Raw genomic sequence first — 18,435 nt, 5'->3', positions numbered from 1 at the left:
ATGAAGATCACTGATCATTTTAGTAGCCGCCCTCTGGACCAACTCCATCCTGGTTTATATCTTTTTGAAGGCGTGGTCTCCAGAATTGTACACAATATTCTAAATGAGCTCTCACCAGAGCCTCATACAGAGGCATCATCACCTCCTTTTTCCTGCTGTCCTTTCAAATTGTTAAGTGCTGTGATGCGCTGCAGCAATCACATTATGGTTTTATTAAAAGTTATGAGAAATTGCTCTGAAATAAGGCCTTCTATCAGCTCTTTCTTGACATTTTAATATTCCATTTCAAGGGAATTGGATAAAATAAAGAATGTGTCATCAGTTCCCCTCTCTTTTTTTTCATGGAGAGAAACAAATTTTCTCCAATTAGACATACTATGAGCTCAGCAGCAAATGACGACTGCCAGGACTTATCCCAGCTCTAAGCTGTAGCATTTATATGGATAGGCAAATGACAGCAGTATATCAGCAGGTGAGTAATCTTTTATGGGACAGGGCCTGATAATGGGGAGTATAGGTGAACCCCCACCTCAAGTGCGTGTCAAATATCTTTCCTTAGAACCTTCTGAGCTTTTCAGAAACATGTCCGTAGCAAAATTCAGGTTTTCAGATGCTGTTCCTCTGAGAGTTAATTTATCCTTCTTAAATTAGTTCTAACCAATTCTGTTTTCAGAGCTTATCAAGCACCAGTATAAATTTGGGATAGTTTTCAGCAGCAGTGATAATCATGTTTGTGTGTGTGTTTTTAACATCATAAGTACATAAGTAATGCTACACTGGGAAAAGACCAAGGGTCCATCGAGCCCAGCATCCTATCCACGACAGTGGCCAATCTAGGCCAAGGGCACCTGGCAAGATTCCCAAACGTACAATCGCCTTCACCATGTTCTCCGGCAACAAATTCCAGAGTTTAATTACACGTTGGGTGAAGAAAACCTTTCTCCGATTTGTTTTAAATTTATTACACTGTAGTTTCATCGCATGCCCCCTAGTCCTAGTATTTTTGGAAAGCATGAACAGACGCTTCACATCCACCTGTTCCACTCATTATTTTATATACTTCTATCATGTCTCCCCTCAGCCGTCTCTTCTCCAAGCTGAAAGCCCTAGCCTCCTTAGTCTTTCTTCATAGGGAAGTCATCCCATCCCCGCTATCATTTTAGTCACCCTTCGCTGCACCTTTTCCAATTCCACTTTCTTGAGATGCGGCGACCAGAATTGAACACAATACCCAAGGTGCGGTCGCACCATGGAGCGATATAACGGCATTATAACATCTTCACACCTGTTTTCCATACCTTTCCTAATAATACCCAACATTCTACTCGCTTTCCTAGCCGCAGCAGCACAATGAGCAAAATGTTTCAGTGTATTATCGATGACGACACCCAGATCCCTTTCTTGGTCCGTTACTTCTAACGTGGAACCTTGCATGGCGTAGCTATAATTTGGGTTTGTTTTTCCCACAAGCATCACCTTGCACTTGCTCACATTAAACATCATCTGCCATCTAGCCGCCCAGTCTCCCAGTCTCATAAGGTCCTTCTGTAATTTTTCACAATCCTGTCGCGAGTTAACGACTTTGAATAACTTTGTGTCATCAGCAAATTTAATTACCTCGCTAGTTACTCCCATCTCTAAATCATTTATAAATATATTAAAAAGCAGCGGTCCTAGCACAGACCCCTGAGGAACCCCACTAACTACCCTTCTCCATTGTGAATACTGCCCATTGTGAATACTGCCCATTTAACCCACAGCATTAAAACAAATAAGTGAATATTCAGCACCACTATACAGAAAGGTGATAGTACTGAACATACATAAAATATGGTCATGGCTGATAAGTATTGGCCTAATCCCTCCTGGTTAAAACACCTAAGCCTGCCTATATGCTGATATTCAGCAGCAATTAACCAGAAAATCTCATTGAATATCAAATCAAACCACCTCTGTACTGGCCGGTTAGTGCCAGCCAAGATGGTCTGTGGGCAGAGATGGTACGTGAATGTTTAGCGGAAATATTCAGACTGCTAAATGGTTAAGTAAGTTGATAAAGTTAGGACAGTAAAAAGGCTGCCCTAACTTTATCTGTGGAGCTAACTGGGCACTGGTCTGAATATCAGCTGTTGCCCAGTTGACTCCTGGGTAGCAGCCAAGAGGATTCCTGCTGTGCCCTTTCTCCCCAATCCTGATCCCCTACCCTTCCCCCCAAAGACAAATTGCTTCCTCACAGACCAGCCCTCCCTCCCTGCACATTCATAGGCCCCCCCAAGCCTACCTTTTCTATTCCTAGTAGTCTAAGGAGTCCTATGGGCAGGGATGATGCCCGCTCCAGGGGGTCTTGGGGACCTGGGTCCCCCCAATTTGTGTTCAGGCCCCTGACTGGTGGGGGTTCGACAAAGCCCTGTCAGCGGCAGTGCTCATTCACTTGTTGCCTACACTTTCCCTGGGCTACAAATCCGACACCAGGACTCAACCCCTTGCCCCCTGTGCATGCTCAGTTGTCACAAAAATGAGCAAGCGCAAGAGGATGGGTTTCTCCCCCCCCCCCCCCCCCAGCAATAATAGCATCCTTTTTGGCCGTGCTTCACTCAGCTGAGAGACCTGGAAGTAAGGGAGGAACATCCAATTAAGTACAGTTGTGTCTGAGTGGTTAGAGTAGTGCTCTTGTAACCCAGAGGTGGTGGGTTTAAGTCCTGCTAATTATAAAAGGATGAGTGCTTGGATTTTTTTCCCACTTTTTTAAGTTGTATGAAGTCTTTATTGAACATTTATCATTAAAGTAATGAGCATTTGGGCGGTTTTTCGGGTGTAGAATGGCCATAATGGCCGTCCATGACGAGCGCTTGGCCGTTTTAGCCGCCCAATTTTTTTTTTTACATTTTAATAATTTTTCCAATTCCGCACAGCCCCAACGAGAGGTACAGACCTCTTGTTAGATTTTCCATCATTAAAGCAATCGGAAAAGGTTAGTGCATCTTATTACAATAGGGTTTCTACACGATTTGCTCATCTGCATTCTGTTTTCGTTAGCTGCTACCGTCCTCGGAAAAAAGTGTTTAGTGCATACGAGGGTTTACTACTTGCTAGTTAATGGCTTGTTAAGGGCTGGTTAAGTTTAGTGCATCTGGCCCTGAGTCAAATAAAATAGACATTCCACATAAAACAGATAGCAGCATGGAATCTTTATGGATAGAAATTCCGTGTGTGAAGGGAAGGAGTGTTCTTGCAGGGCTGTACTACTGTCCACCAGGACAGAACAAACAGACAGATGAAGAACTGTTTACAGAGATTAGGAAAGCTGGCAAATTGGGCAACGCTATAATAATGTGTATTATGAGGAAAAACGTCCAAATGCAGATTTATGCCACTTTATGGACATTTTTCTCTTTTGAAAATGAGCCTCATAGTAACCTAAACAACTTTGTAAGTCTAAGTGCTTTGAAAATGAGCCCCAAAGTATCCTATCAAACAGTTAAAGCTGCCTTAAATATACCATAGCAGAAATCCTCAAAACTACAGACAAAGAACAGAAAAGATTTTGCTTACACGACCTTAATAAAAAAATGTGTGATGATGTTCACTGATCTTTGAGTATAATCAGAAGTGTAGCCATGTTGAGGGTGCGGAGGGAGCAGAAAGTGAACTGCCGACGGCACCGGTGCGTATTTTAAATGCGACAGATTGAGTCAAAAATAGGCACCAGTGCCATGAGAAGTCCATTTGGGGGAGCGGCCGCTCCCTTGGCAACCCAGCTAGCTACACCTCTGAGTATAATCTCTCTCTATAAAAGGCAAAACCAATGTTCTATGAAGCCTCCAGCCGGAAGTGTGAAGGGGCGAGATATCCGGTTTCCCTATGAGTGTCTGCCCCGCCCTCTCTGTAACACAGTCGGTGAAGGAAAACAGCAGAGCACGAAATCAAATCGCTGGCTCTGTAACAGTGAAGGACTCAGAGGGGGGAGGGGAGAGAGGCCAGAGGGCAGGGACACACACACTCCCACATGCACACAGAAGAAAACATTGCTAGCCCCCGTTTCATTTGCATCAGAAACGGGGCTTTTTTACTAGTATTGCTATATTTGTTGTTTTTTTTTTTCAGAGCCAAAACCAACAAAGCAGGAAAAGGCTGTACTGATTCACAAGAAAGGTAAGAAGCAACATGCTCTCCAGTGCCATGATTTCAGGGCCTGAGAAGTAGAAAATTATTTGGAATACAACATATTTGGAGCTTTCTAGGTAGCAATTGTTCTAAAGGGAGATATTAAAAAAATATATATTTGGTGGTGGCAGGAGGAAGGACTGTTGTATATGTTCCTTTAACACCCTCCACTGCCCACAGACATGTTTAGAGCGTTCATTGATTCACATACAAATGTGCCTTTTATTTACCTTATGGAGACTGTAGACACGATTGCATTTATTCTTGTTTCTGGTTGGCATCATGCCAAGCTCTACTCTTCAGAAACAGGGCAGCAGCCTTTACTTCATCTTTCTTTACGCTATCAGAGAGCACCCCAAAAATGGTTAGCAGCCTGGGGTCAGTGCTATGATTTGAATCATGTGGAGCACTTTAGTGCTGTATATAATTCTGAGTGTAACACTCCAACCTGTTTTTTAAATATCGGCCAAAAAGGTCCCACAAGAAAGGGCTACTGCTGTTTTGTGCTTTCCTTTTAAAAAACCGCCTTGGCCTTTGATCCATGTGTACCATCTCTGAGTCTTGCATGCATAGCATTATTCCCTCTGTCACTATCATTTCTGTTACGTGGAAGGTGATTTTATAAAGTTGGAACTACGTAGCAGTGCATTTTCATAACCTATTTTATAACGTAATTTCTACAAGTATGCACATAAATTAAGATAATTTATAATGGAGTGGTGGAGTGGCCTAGTGGCCTAGTGGTTAGGGTGTTGGACTTTGATCCTGAGGAACTGAGTTCAATTCCCACCAGGCACAGGCAGCTCCTTGTGGCTCTGGGCAAGTCACTTAACCCTCCATTGCCCCATGTAAGATGCATTGTGCCTGCCATGAGTAGGAAAGTGCAGGGTACAAATGTAACAAAAAAAAAATAATAATAATTTACAGGCATAAGAGAGCCTCCACTCATGCTTCACCTCTGTGAAAGTACAGGCCATGAAACTTACATATGTACTTTCTTGCTAGTTGGTATTTTATAAGAGGTCATTTACACTTATGAATATAAATGATTAACATACTGGTATTTATGTGCACTCTTTCCACTTAAATCTATGCAGTTTCTTATAAAATTACCCCTAAAGTTATGATCCATGCTAAGCTTCATACTGAGTGCCCCTTATACAATACCAGTTTAGAGTGGATTTTGCACCTAACTTTGGGTGCCAGCATTCACACCTGCCAAAATCTGGTGTAATTGCAGGCACTTAATTTTTGTATTGCTGTGAAGAAGTAATAATACAGTGTTATGAGACAGATCTCAACGCTGATGAAGCATTTGAAATGTTGGCAGAGGGTCCAATTTGCAGTATTGAAAGAAATGCTTTGCAAGTTAAGGGGCCCTTTTACTAAGACACGTAGGTGCCTACGCACGTACAACGTGCATCAAATTAGAACTACCGCCCAGCTACCACATGCCTCTGGTTAGGGTTACTATATGTCCGGATTTACCCGGACATGTCCTCTTTTTGAGGACATGTCCGGGCAACCGGGTGGGTTTTGCCAATCTGCCCGTTTGTCCGGATTTCTGATTTGACTCATTTTTAAGAGCCAGAAGTTATCAAACATGAAAGAGCAACTCTACAAGCTAAGCCAGGTAAACTCTACACATCCCAAAACTTTGAGTTACATGGGACTTTAATGAATGAATGAACAGTTGCTAATGGCTACATATTGTTACTGTTGTGCTGAGGGATTAATCACTGGCCACTGTGAAAGGCTTGATACTTTCAATGTAACTATTACTGGGCAGGAGTTCATATCACAAAAGTGCTTAAGAAATTACATTGGTTACCTATTAATGCTAGAATTCAATTTAAATTGTGCACTCTAGCATTTCGGAGCCTATATGGTGAAGCCCTATTATATCTACTTGATTGGGTAACCCTTCTTTCTACTAGAAATGGCAGCAAGACTTGTAATCAACTGTTTTTCCGTTTTCCATCAATTAAGCAGGATAAGAGTCTTGAAATCTTTATTTCTTAAGTATATTACCAGGTTGCATATGTCTGGAATTCATTGTCTTTATCGATTTGTCGGGCTGTTCCAGAACTACCGCCGGGCTACCACAGGAGCCCAGCAGTAGTTCCCACCCCTTGCGCATGCTATTTCCGGCACTACACAAAAATATTTTCGATTTTTGTAGCACCGGTGCTTACCTGGCGTTAATCATGCAGTGCTTCATGCTGCCCAGTTACTGCCAGGTTAGCATGGAAGCCCTTACTACCATCTCAATGGGTGGCGATAAGTGCTCCCACCCCCAAATGACCACGCAGTAAGTGGTTCACTTACCGCGCAAGTCAAACACAGTGAGGGTGACAAATGATTGAAAAATACATGATGTTCAATTTATTGTGCATTTATTGTAACATCCAAGACTCAACACGAGTCATGTATTGGCCAAAAATGGCCGTCCTCAGGAGTCTTCTATTGGATGTATGGAATTCCTGACTAGCTTCTTTAAAATATATATGTTGTCTTATGTCTTGTTGCTCACACCTCATAGAGCAATCATAGATGTTAAAACTCTCTGGAGCAACAAGACACAAGACAACATATTTATTTTACATACATCCAATTGAAAACTCCTGGGAAAGGCCACAATAAAGCCACAATAAATTGAACATCGTCTACTTTCCAATCATTTGTCACCCTTTCTGTGTTTGACTCGTTCGCGTGATTGAAAAAGGTTGCTGTTCTTCTGTTTCTTTGCTGCATCACTGACCACACAGCCATTTCTTTTGACCAAAAAAGACAGCCTTTTACCCGCTGCGGTAAAAGGGAGCCGCAGCGCGTGTTAAAAACACGTGCTGAAGCTAACGAAGACCTCCTTTTACCACAGCTTAGAAAAGGACCCCTTAACCGGTTAGTGCTGAACATCAGCTGAACTGGTTAAGTTGCCATGGTCAGAACTGAAACCGGATATCCAATGCCGATCGGATACAGTCCGGCATTGAATGCCCAGCTGTACTGCCAGCATCGGGCAGTCACTGCACAACCCAACACTGGCTGAATATTGGGGAGAATGGTATTTACTACAAAACCTGAGCACATCTTAGTAAATAGGCCTCTTGATGCTCTACTTAGTACCTTCAACGACAAAGAGAGTCCAAATCTCCCGTAAAAAGCACCAACAAAAAAAAAACAACGAAAACGGAAGATGCACAGGAAGACCAAACTAAAATCACAAATGTAAAAAAGCCAATATCATTATTAAGACCCAAAGGCTTTTTTACATTTGTGATTTTAGTTTGGTCTTCCTGTGCATCTTCCGTTTTCGTTGTGTTTTTTTGCTACTTAGTACCTTAGCAGGGTGAAAAGGATAACAGCATATCTTATCCCTTCTAGTATTAGTCTCTTCTGAAGAGATAAGAGGCATAGTACCAGAGCAAGACAGCAAAAAAAAAAATGTGGAAATAAGTTCATAAATGTGCTTCTCTTTTTTCATAGCAACCCTAATTTTTATTGTCTATTTTTGTAGTAAAATGTATAATTTGTTTTATGTTATACAACAGAATTTTGTTTTATGTTGAATGAACTTTTCTCGCCTTGCACCTTTGGAAAGAAACAAGTTATAAGTGTGAATGAATAAATAACTATCTGTACATGTTCTGTATTGTTTAATGAGAAGCATAGAAATTGAATTAAACTCTTGTCATGTTCTAGACTTCTGACTGCTGCCGCGGTTCAGAGAATGGAGTATTTACATGAGACCCTAAAATATACTATCTTAATGCCAAGACAGAAAATGTTTACTTTTAAATTTAAGAAGAAAAATAAATTAACTAGAAGCAGCAGTAATGTAAATCACAAAAACATATTAAAATTACATACAAATATATTTAATAATAATAATAATAGCTGTTTTTGTTGTATTATTTTGTTCATTTTTGCAGAACCTGAAGTTATCAAACATGAAAGAGCAACTCTGCAACTCAAACCTGGTAAACTTTGTGCATTTTCTGTCTTTGAATGAATGCAACCAAGTTCATTGCAAATGATCTGGAATTCTAGGTTTTGGAATGGACTGGAGTGAAGAAGTAGCCTAATGCTTAATTCAGTGGGCTGAGAATTTGCAGAACTGGATTCAAGTCCCACTGTAACTCCTTGTGACCATGAACAAGTTATCTAATCCTCCCTTGCCGTAGGAAGGGACGGACTGCCATTTGGGCAACCGAGCAGTGCCTGAGGACCCAGAGGTTCTGCCCGCTGCCACCACCACATACTACAAACCCTCCCCCCTGGTCCTACCTTGAATGGCCATTGTGGTCTAGCGGCCTCTGTGGGGGGGGGGGGGGGGGAGGGGGCATGAAAGTACAACACTTTTTCTGCCCAATGCCGTTATTCTTCAAGGGCTGGTGTGTTTTAAAAATGGCTGCCAAGTCTTGTGAGACTGTCGAGACCCGCGAGGCTACAGCAGGAAGTCTCGGCCACCATTCTGAAAGCACAGCAGTACCAGGCAGAATAGCAGTAAGGACAGGAAAGAGAGGAGTTCTTTCCTGCCCCCGAAGAAACCACTAGACTACCAGGGCCCTTTAAGGTAGGACCGGGAAGGGCCCACTGAGATTCGGAGACTGTGGTGTGTAGGAGGGGAGCACCAGTGCGGCAGTGTGTGTGTGTAAGGGGGGGGGGGGGTGGCAGCATGGAGGTGGGGGGCCCATATCACACTCAGTTCACCCCTGGCCCCAGGTACAACAATTTAGATTGTAATCCTACTAAAGACAGATAAAGTACCTGAATGCAATATGTAAATTACTTTGACTGTAGCACAGAAATGATGGTATATAAATAAAAATCTATATACATAGTATTTCTTATTTATAACCTAATTCCCAGTTCAAGAACAGTTGCTAATGTTATGCTAACTACTGTTAACTGTTACAGTGCACTAACTTCTTTATTCACTAACTAATGTGGAAGAGGACATGAAATGGGCAGGGTGGGAGCAGGGAGTGTGCCTTACAGTTAACACACAGGTTGTTACCATGTGTTAAATGCTAACACAGCAGACAATGAAGAACTAATACCACCTGAAGAGGTATAGCTAACTGCCTCATGTACTCATCCTCTGTAATATTAATGCATGATAGAACATTTGGTCTATAATTATCTATATCTCTGCCTTCTTCAAAGGGGTAGAAACACACCCAACAGTTAATGGAGGTGTTAACCTTTGTAATTAATATGGCATTTACTACAAAACCTTATTACACTTTAGTAAATAGGCCCCTTGATGCTGTACTTGGCAGACTTAGCAAGTCCAAAAGGATAACAGTACATCATCTTGCCTCTAACATTAGACTCTCCTGAATACATATGAGGCATATTATCAGAGCACATTGTGTCATAAAGACATATAGGGGCTCATTTTCGAAAGAGAAAAATGTCTATAAAGTGGAATAAAGCAGCATTTGGATGTTTTATTTATTTATTTATTTATTTTATTTATTGTTCACTTATATCCCACATTTTCCCACTCATGCAGGCACAATGTGGCTTACAAACATTAAATAAAATACAGAATAGGAAAACTTAGAAGAATATACAAGGAGTATGCAGGAGGAGAAGCATCTAACAGGGTGAACTAGCAGGGTAGGAGCCAGGGAGGGTGCATCAAGCAGCGGTATAAAGTGAGGAGTAGGTCTTGGCAAAAAAGTAGGCCTTCAACAACTTCTTGAAGAGGGCGTGGTCCGCTTGAGTTTTAAGGTGTTGCAGGAGAGAATTCCAGTGCTTAGGACTCCAAAAGCGGAAAGATGAGGCGAAGATCCTCTTGTACTTGACACCCTTACAGTTTGGGAAGTGAAGGTGGAGGAAGGAACGAGCAGCAGGGTTGGCATTCCTGGGCGGGAGGTCGATCAAGGGGTGCATATACTCCGGGGCAAAACCATAGATAATTTTATGGGTCAAGGAGCATAGTTTAAAGGCAATGCGCTCCTGAACAGGCAGCCAGTGTAATTTGAACCGTAAGGGTTCGGCATGTATTTTCAAAACCTATTTTTGGACATTTTCCTATGCTGTTCTTCTGCAGTGCAGTAAAAAAAATTGATGTCTTCTTTCTTTTTGTTAATTGCCTTTATTATTGCTCCTGGATTTATTACTGACCCCCCCCCCCCCCAAAAAAAAAAAAATAGATGGAGGATTATGTTTGTGTGAAAAAAAGCTTACTTAATTTTTTCTTAGTCCAGATATACAATGCAAAAGATAGCCTCCTCTGGGAAGTTTCTGTGCCACTTACTTTGAACTTTTTGACTTGGTGGATGAAGTTCTGATCAGAGACTCTGGTCAACTATATTCTCTCATTACTTCTCTCTGCCTAATACTCCCGCCTTGCAGGCACAAACATTCACTATTTTCATAGAAGATTGTATTGTAGCAGAGATTTTCATGCAGGCCTGCTTTTCTATATCCCACATATTCTGGATTGGGTCGGTATGGGTTCTAAGGAAGGAAAAATTATCTTACCTCATAATTTATATTTCTTTAGTCCTACCCAGTGGTGTGCTGGTAAATGTTTAACAACAGGCTCTCTCCCCGGTCCCCCTCTGTGCCCCCTGTCCCCCTCTGCACCCCCCCCCCCCCCCCACCAAATTGCAGAGCTGGCTATAGCCGTGGAGAGAGCCTGGGGGTGGCAATACATTACTCCAGGAAAAAAAAATAAATGATCCCAGGTTCCAATCTAATTCACGTTTAATGTGCGATAAAATGCCATAAATAAGTAAATAAATATAAACTTTTAATGTTGAGAACCTGATTCTCAAAGTGAACATATTCCAAACACTATAATGAAAATAAAATTATTTTTTTTCTACCTTTGTTGTCTGGTGACTGTTTTTCTGCTGTTATCTGTCCTCTTAACTCCGTTTCCAGGGTTTCCTTTCCATTTATTTCTTTCCTTTCCTCCTTTCTTCTTCATTTATGGTCCAAAGCTTCTGCCTATTTTCTTCATCCATGTGCAGTTTTTCTCCTCTTTTCCTTTTCCCTCATCTCATCTCCTTCCTCACTCTTCCCTCCCCTCCATCCATGTCCAGCATTTCTTCTTTCTCCCCTCCTCTCCCCTGCTCTCCATCCACCAATGTCCAGCGACCCTTCTCTCCCCCTGCCCTCAATGCAACCATATCCAGCAACCCTCCTCTCCCCTGCCCTGCATTCACCCATACCCAGTGACCCTCCTTTCCCCTGCCCTCCATCCACCCATGTCAGCAGTGACCCTCCTCTCTCCTGCTTTGCATGCACCTATACCCAGCGACCCTTCTCTCCCCTCCATCCACCCATGCCCAGCGACTCCCTTCTCTCCCCTGCCACCCCTCCCGAGTTGTTCAGCGGCGACTTCTCCTCCCTCCCTCCGGATCCGTCCCTCACCGACCTGTCCTTCAAATTCTTCGGGGCAGGCAATCTGCCTGCCCGCTGCCAGCGCTGACTCTCCCCTGCCGGTTCGCGCTTCAAAATGGCCACCAAGACTTACAAGGGCAGCCTCCAAGACTTCAGCAGAAGTCTCGCGAGGCCGCCTCTAGAAGTCTCGGCGGCCATTTTTAAAGCGTGAACTGGCAGCGGGTGAGAGTTAGCGCTGGCAGCGGGCAGGCAAGACTGCCTGCCCCGAAGATTTCGAAGGACAGGTCGGTGAGGGATGGATCCGGAGGGAGGGAGGAGAGCTGGCTCGTCGGTTTTAACAACCGACTCGCAAGTCGGAAGAAAAGTTAACAACCGGCTCTTGCGAGCCGGCTCCAGCACACCACTGGTCCTACTAGACCAGTCCAGAATTCCCCCCTGGCTGAGTATTATCTTTCTATTTATTTTATTTCACAGCATTTGATACACTGCAAAAAAGTTAATGAAGGTGACTATTGGGCTCATTTTTGAAAGAGAATAACATCCATCTTTCGACATAAATCGGAAGATGGACATCCTTCTCCCAGGGACGTCCAAATCGGTATAATCGAAACCCGATTTAGGACGTCTCCAACTGCACTCCATCGCAAGGACAGACAAAGTTCAAGGGGGTGTGTTAGAGGCGTAGCTAAGGCGGGACTTGGGTGTGTCTAACACTTGGATGTCTTTGACCCATAATCGAAAAAAACAAGGACGTCCCTGATGTCCCTTGGATGTTTTCACCTTTGACCTGTTTTTCTTATGACTAAGGCACAAAACGGTGCCCAAAATGACCAGATGACCACTGAAGAGAATCAGGAATGACCTCCCGTAACTCCCCAAGTGGTCACTAACCCCCTCCCACCCTAAAAAAACATGTTTAAAATTATGTCGTGCCAGCCTCAGATGTCATACTCAGGTCCATGACAGCGCATGCAGGTACCTGGAGCAGTTTTAGTGGGTACTGCAGTGCACTTCAGACAGGCGGGCCCAGGCCCATACCCCCTTACCTGTTACATTTGTGGAGGGAACAGTGAGCTCTTCAAAACCCACCTCAAACCCACTATACTCATCTATAGGTGCCCTCCCTTCACCTGTAAGGGCTATGGTAGTGATGTACAGTTGTGAGTAGTGGGTTTTGGGGGGCTCAGCACACAAGGTAAGGGAGCTATGTTCCTGGGAGCAATTTATGAAGTCCACTGCAGTGCCCCCTTGGGTGCCCAGTTGCTGTCCTGGCATGTCAGGGGGACCAGTGCACTACAAATGCTGGCTCCTCCCATGACAAAATGGCTTACATTTGGCCATTTTTGACATGGACGTCTTTGGTTTTGAAAATCACCGAAAGTCAGAAACGTCCATGTCTCGGGATGACCAAACCTAGGGATATCCAAATTTAAGGATTTGGACGTCTCTGACGGTATTTTCGAAATGAAAGATGGATGTCCATCTTGTTTTGAAAATATGGGTTTCCCTGCCCCTGGATTTTGCCATTTTGCAAGGACGTCCAAATCGCAACTTGGACATCCCTTTTGAAAATGCCCCTCCATGTGGTGTACAACAAAACATTATAAAAAGAGAAAAACAGTGGATAAGAAAAAGGGAAAATAAGAGAAAGAACAACTACTATGAAGAAGTACCAAAGGATAGATGGAATAGGTGAGTTTTAAGGACAGACTTGAAAGTCTTTAGGGAGGTTTCAGACCTAAGGGAGGGAGGAAAAGAGTTTCATAAATGAGATGGATATAGCTAAAAGCAGTTTCACGGGAGATGGTTAAATGGAGAGCATGTGGAGAAGGAAGGGAGAAGAGGTTGGAGAAGAAATAGAGGGAGCGAGCAGGGGATTAAGGGATGAGAACATTGTGAAGATCGGCTGGGGCAGAGGGCGAGCAACCTTTAAACACCAGACTAAGGATTTTGAACTTGATGCGAGCAAACACAGGGAGCTGGTGTTTGGACTGAAGGAGAGGCTTGTCATAGTTGAAATGATGGGCCCTATGCAGGAGCTTTACAGCAATTGATTGAATGAGCTGAAAAACCTCTTTAGTGCAGAGAGAGGAAGTCCAGCATACAAGGAATTGCAGTAATCCAGGTGAGAGATGACACGTATGAGGAGAAGGGTGCTTCCATTCTGAATTGTTCCCCATTTACTTATTTAACAATTCGAAGTATTTCTATTTTGAAATTCCTCTAACTTATTGGATTTTCAGGCAGTTCCTGACCCAGCTGGAGAACTGTGTGTCAGTAGAGTATAATAGTGCCTTATGGTATGCATAATGAATGAATGTGACATGTGACCTGAAGAATGAACATGAACTCTATGTCTTCATCATCACAAATTCTAAGGCTGTGCAGTGCCCTTAATGAACAAATCATCAGGACTATTTTGTTCCTCTGTCTGCATCTACTGGTCAAAAGATAAAACCCATATGTTCTGGACTGTTTTGGTAGGATTAAAGAAAAGACAATTATGAAGCAAGCCATAATTTATTCATGTTTTATGTTGAATGAAATAGATTCTCCTCTTGGGCCTTTGGGGAGGAAAGTTCTTGTCATATTCTAGACTTGTCATTGTTGCAGTGGTTTAGTGAATGGAGTATTTCCATAAGAACATAAGAGTTGCCCTATTGGGTCAGACCAAGGATCCATCTAGTCTAGTATCTTAACAGTAGTCAGTCCAGGTCACCATGCTACTTTTTACATGAGAACTTGAAATTGCCAACAAGAAACATTTTTATTTTTAAACATAAGATGGAAAAAATGTATTAACTAGAAGCAAAAGTACTATAAATCACAAAACCACTCTTAAAAATTCATTAAAATATATTTAATAATGATAGCTATTTTATGTTGTATGATTTGTTTCATTCTTATAGAGCCAGAAGTTATCAAACATGAAAGAACAACTCTACAGGCCAAGCCAGGTAAAGTCCACATATTTCCCATCTTGAATTACATGGGACTTTAACGAATGAATGCAACCAGGTTCATTGCAAATGATGTGGCAATCTAGGTTTTCAAATGGACTAACATTTTCAAATGTAGCATTTCAAATTTTTAACCTTATTCCCAGTATAGGAATGGTTCTTAATGACTACATTTAGTTACTGTTGTGCTGGGAGATTAATCATTGGCCACTGTGAAAAGGCTTGATAATTTCAATGCAATTACTATTGGATATGTAGAAGAGGGAGTCCAAGAAGCACACAGGCAAAAGCAAGCATCATAAAGAGCACAAGCCTTCAAGAAGGGGGAGCATCACACCAGTACTTTATTGATAAGACCCAACACAGTCAATGTTTCTGCAAAACCGCCTGCATCACGGGTCTAGTTGTAGTCTCAAACTTCTAATATATCAATCACAGATACAGTCTTGCAAAATCTTGAAAGCACACACTGGGGCCCTTTTACTAAGGTGCACCAAAAAATGGGCTGCGCTTGTGTAGGCATGTGTTTTGGGTGTGCGCAGATCCATTTTTCAGAGTGCCTGTAAAAAAGGCCTTTTTAATAATTTTGCTGAAAATGAATGTGCAGCAAAATTAAAATTGGCACGTGTCCATTTTGGGTCTAAGACCTTACCACCACCCATTTACTTAGCGGTAAGGTCTCATGCGGTACCCATGCAGTAATCGTCTACATGCGTAGAATCATGATTACCACCCGGCTTCTACTGTGTACAGGAAAATTAAAATTATTTTCTGTCGTGTGAAGCGGACGCACATAAAAAAACAAAATTACTGCCTGGGCCACACAGTAGCTCCAAATTGACACACCTACATGGCTTAGTAAAAGGGCCCCAAAGACGCCAACAATTGAGCGGGAAATAAAAGAAGAAAGCCAGTAGAAATACTCAACAGAATTTTTCCTGAAGAGTAGCATTTTAGTCCGCAGATGACTACTGAGCATTTGTATTGTTTGTCTACTTTTACTGCTATTAGACACCTGACACAGGTAGTTTTGCTATAACATGGACCATGCCAGATCTTATCAATAAAGTACAGGTGTGACGCGGCCCCCCCCCCCCCCCCTTGAAGGCTCCTTGTGCTCTTTTTGACTGAATGTAACTACTACTGGATAGGTGTTCATAACACAAGGGGCATACTATTACACTTGGGTACCTATTTACAATGAAGGTTTTTTTGAGGAGTGCTGTTAACTACAGCATGTTTGAAGGCATCAGGAACAAAAAGCGGAAAATTGAGGATATGACAGAAGGTATAACTGTAGGAGAGATAGTGCTGAGTAGATGGGTAGGAATAGAGTCTGAGGAACAAATAGTGAATTTGGAAGAGGAAAGAATATGCACAGTTTCCTCTTCAGTAATTTTAGAAAAGGAAGAAAATGTGCAGGAGTTGATAAAAGGTTGAGAGAATATGTTGGGAGAAGGAGAGATGGAGGTTACTTGGTGGCGAACTGAAGGTTAACCTTGTGACCCTTGTTGTGGAAGTACTCAGCCAAAGTCTAGGGAGAAAGTGAAGGGGAGGTGGAGGAACTTTGAGAAGAGAGTTCAGAGTGGCAAGGAGACAGCGAGGGTTGGAGCCAAGACAGTTTGTCAAGTGAAAGAGCAGACTGGAAGGAGGTCAGCAAGAATTTGAAATGTATGAAGTCAGCATGGGTACGGGATTTTAGCCAAAGGCACCCAGCAAAGCATACACAGGAATGTAGGTAGCAGATTCTGGAGGTCAGCTAAGGCTGGAGTTTGGTATATCTTACAGTTTGGGGAATGGGAAGAGCAAGAGTGTCCAGAGGAGAGGATAGTATTATACAAAAAAACAGAGGAGGTGGTGTGAATACGCAAATCGAGTAGCATAATGTTTAGTGCTGTAACTTGAGGTCCTGGGGAACTGGGTTCAATTCCCACTGCAGTTCCTTGTGACCCTGAGCAAGTCACTTAACCTTCCATTGCCCCAGGTACAAAAAAACTTAGATTGTGAACACTCTAGGGAGAAAGTACCTGCATATAATGTGTACAGCACTATAGAAATTATAAGTAGTAGTGTTTCAAATGAAGAAAAGCAGTGAGATGGATGTGGAAGAAGAAGAGAGAGTATAATCTAAAGAAGATGGTATTAGCAGCCTGACACACCATCATGGCTAATCTGGTGAGGTAGATGGGAAGAAAAGTAACCTCTGTACACAGGGCAGAAACTGAAGCAGAGCCCTCAGGGAAAAGTCAAACTTCAGTCAGTGCAGGAGAATAGAGAGCATGAGAGGTAAAGAGGCCATCAATGTAGGCAGGCTTGTTGGAGACCAAGTGAGCATTAACACAGGCGCATAAGAAAGGGGGAGAGGAACAGAAATAAAATTGGGGGTTGTGGTGTGACCTGCCCAGATAGGAAGAGAATTGATTTGGAGTGCCAGTGATTTGGAGTGCTAGGTTTAAGATTGATATCCCCAGCAGAGAAGAAGGTAGTGGTGTAGCTAGGTGGGGCCACGAGGGCCTGGGCCCCCCAAATTTCATCCAGGCCCCTGGTTTTGCTGGTGGGGGTCCTGAACCTCCGCCAGCTGAAGCCTTACGCGCCAATCTCCGGTGCGCCACATTCCCTGCCCTGTGCTCTTCCTTACTCCTAACGTCCTGCACATTCCTTTAAGTGAAAGTGAGCATTCCGAGTTTCATGTAAAGGAGCGTGCACAGGATGCCAGCAAGAAGAAAGAGCAGGGCAGCGGACGCGGCTGCGCCAGAGACCGGCGCTGAAGAAGGCTTCAGCTGGTGATGGTTGGGGACCCCCTACCACTACTACTAATTATCATTTCTATAGTGCTACTAGACGTACGCAGCGCTGTACACTTGAACATGAAGAGACAGTCCCTACTCGACAGAGCTTACAATCTTTTTGCTTTTTCGGGGGGAGCAACGAAGCGGTGAGGGGAAGTAGCGAGGAGGTGAGGGGGCGCGGCAAGGCAGTGGGGAGGGCAAGGCGGCAGGGCAGCAGACTAAAATGTGCCCCCACCACCACAGGCTCTGGCCCCTTCCCACCGCGAGGTCTGGCTACGCCCCTGGAAGAAGGAGCAAGAGAGTACAGAGAAGAGTAGGGGAAGTTTGACAACAGTAACACAGATGAGATGAACTCAAACAAAACGGTGAACTATAGAATAGAGACAGAAGTATAAATACATTTGTGGAAATCAGTGCTTCTCTTTTTTTCACACCAACCTTAGGGCTCCTTTCACAAAAGGGCGCTACCAATTAGCATGCACTGAATGCGAGGAATCCCATGGAAATTGAATGAGCTTCTTCGCATTCAGTGCACGTTAATTGGGAGCACCGCTTCATAAAAGGAGCCTTTAGTTTTTATTGTCTAGTTTTGCAGTAAAAATTATCATTTGTTTTATATTATTAAATAAAAAAAATATTGCATCTTGAATGCTATATAGCCTTGTCTTTGGTCTTCAGGGAGGAGCAAGTTATAAGCACGAGTAAAGAAATAAATGTTTGTTCATGTTGCATATTGTTCAAAAAAGAGAAAAGCAATTATATTTGTCTCTCTAAGGGGGTCTTTTGCTAAGGCGTGCTGGCGTTTTTAGTGCACGTTAAAAATAGGTGTGTGCTAAACACTAAAGATGCCAATGTATTCTTATGGGTGTCTTTAGCGCATATCTATTTTAACACGTGCTAAAAACGCCAACGCCTAGGTAAAAGACCCCCTAAACTTGTAGACCTTTAACCGGTCATTACAGCATTTTAGTTAATGAAGTGTTTCGATGGCAACTTTAACAATGCCATGTACTGCCAATAGGGAAAAGTGGTTTAACTACAAGATGAAATGAAAATGAATCAATAAGAAATAAAGCAATCACCTTGCTTCTAATCTGTGTCCTGTGTATTGTGTTCTCTTTATTTCATAGCCAAAACAAAGACAACAACAAGTATGA

The 18,435-nt window shown here is 42.9% G+C and overlaps 1 protein-coding gene across 1 annotated transcript in view; it reads left to right on the top strand.

The window, feature by feature from the left end:
- LOC115464761 (triadin-like) overlaps positions 1-18,435 on the top strand; it is a 135,424-nt gene that overhangs the window by 7,116 nt on the left and 109,873 nt on the right. Inside the window, exons 3-6 of the mRNA XM_030195114.1 lie at positions 4,105-4,152; positions 8,097-8,144; positions 14,439-14,486; positions 18,409-18,429. Coding sequence (XP_030050974.1) covers positions 4,105-4,152; positions 8,097-8,144; positions 14,439-14,486; positions 18,409-18,429 — 165 coding nt within the window. The remainder of the gene's footprint in view (positions 1-4,104; positions 4,153-8,096; positions 8,145-14,438; positions 14,487-18,408; positions 18,430-18,435) is intronic.

This window comes from Microcaecilia unicolor, chromosome 3 (genome assembly GCF_901765095.1).
Source record: "Microcaecilia unicolor chromosome 3, aMicUni1.1, whole genome shotgun sequence".
Classification (NCBI taxonomy): Eukaryota; Metazoa; Chordata; class Amphibia; order Gymnophiona; family Siphonopidae; genus Microcaecilia; species Microcaecilia unicolor.
This window is presented reverse-complemented; position numbering and strand designations above follow the sequence as displayed.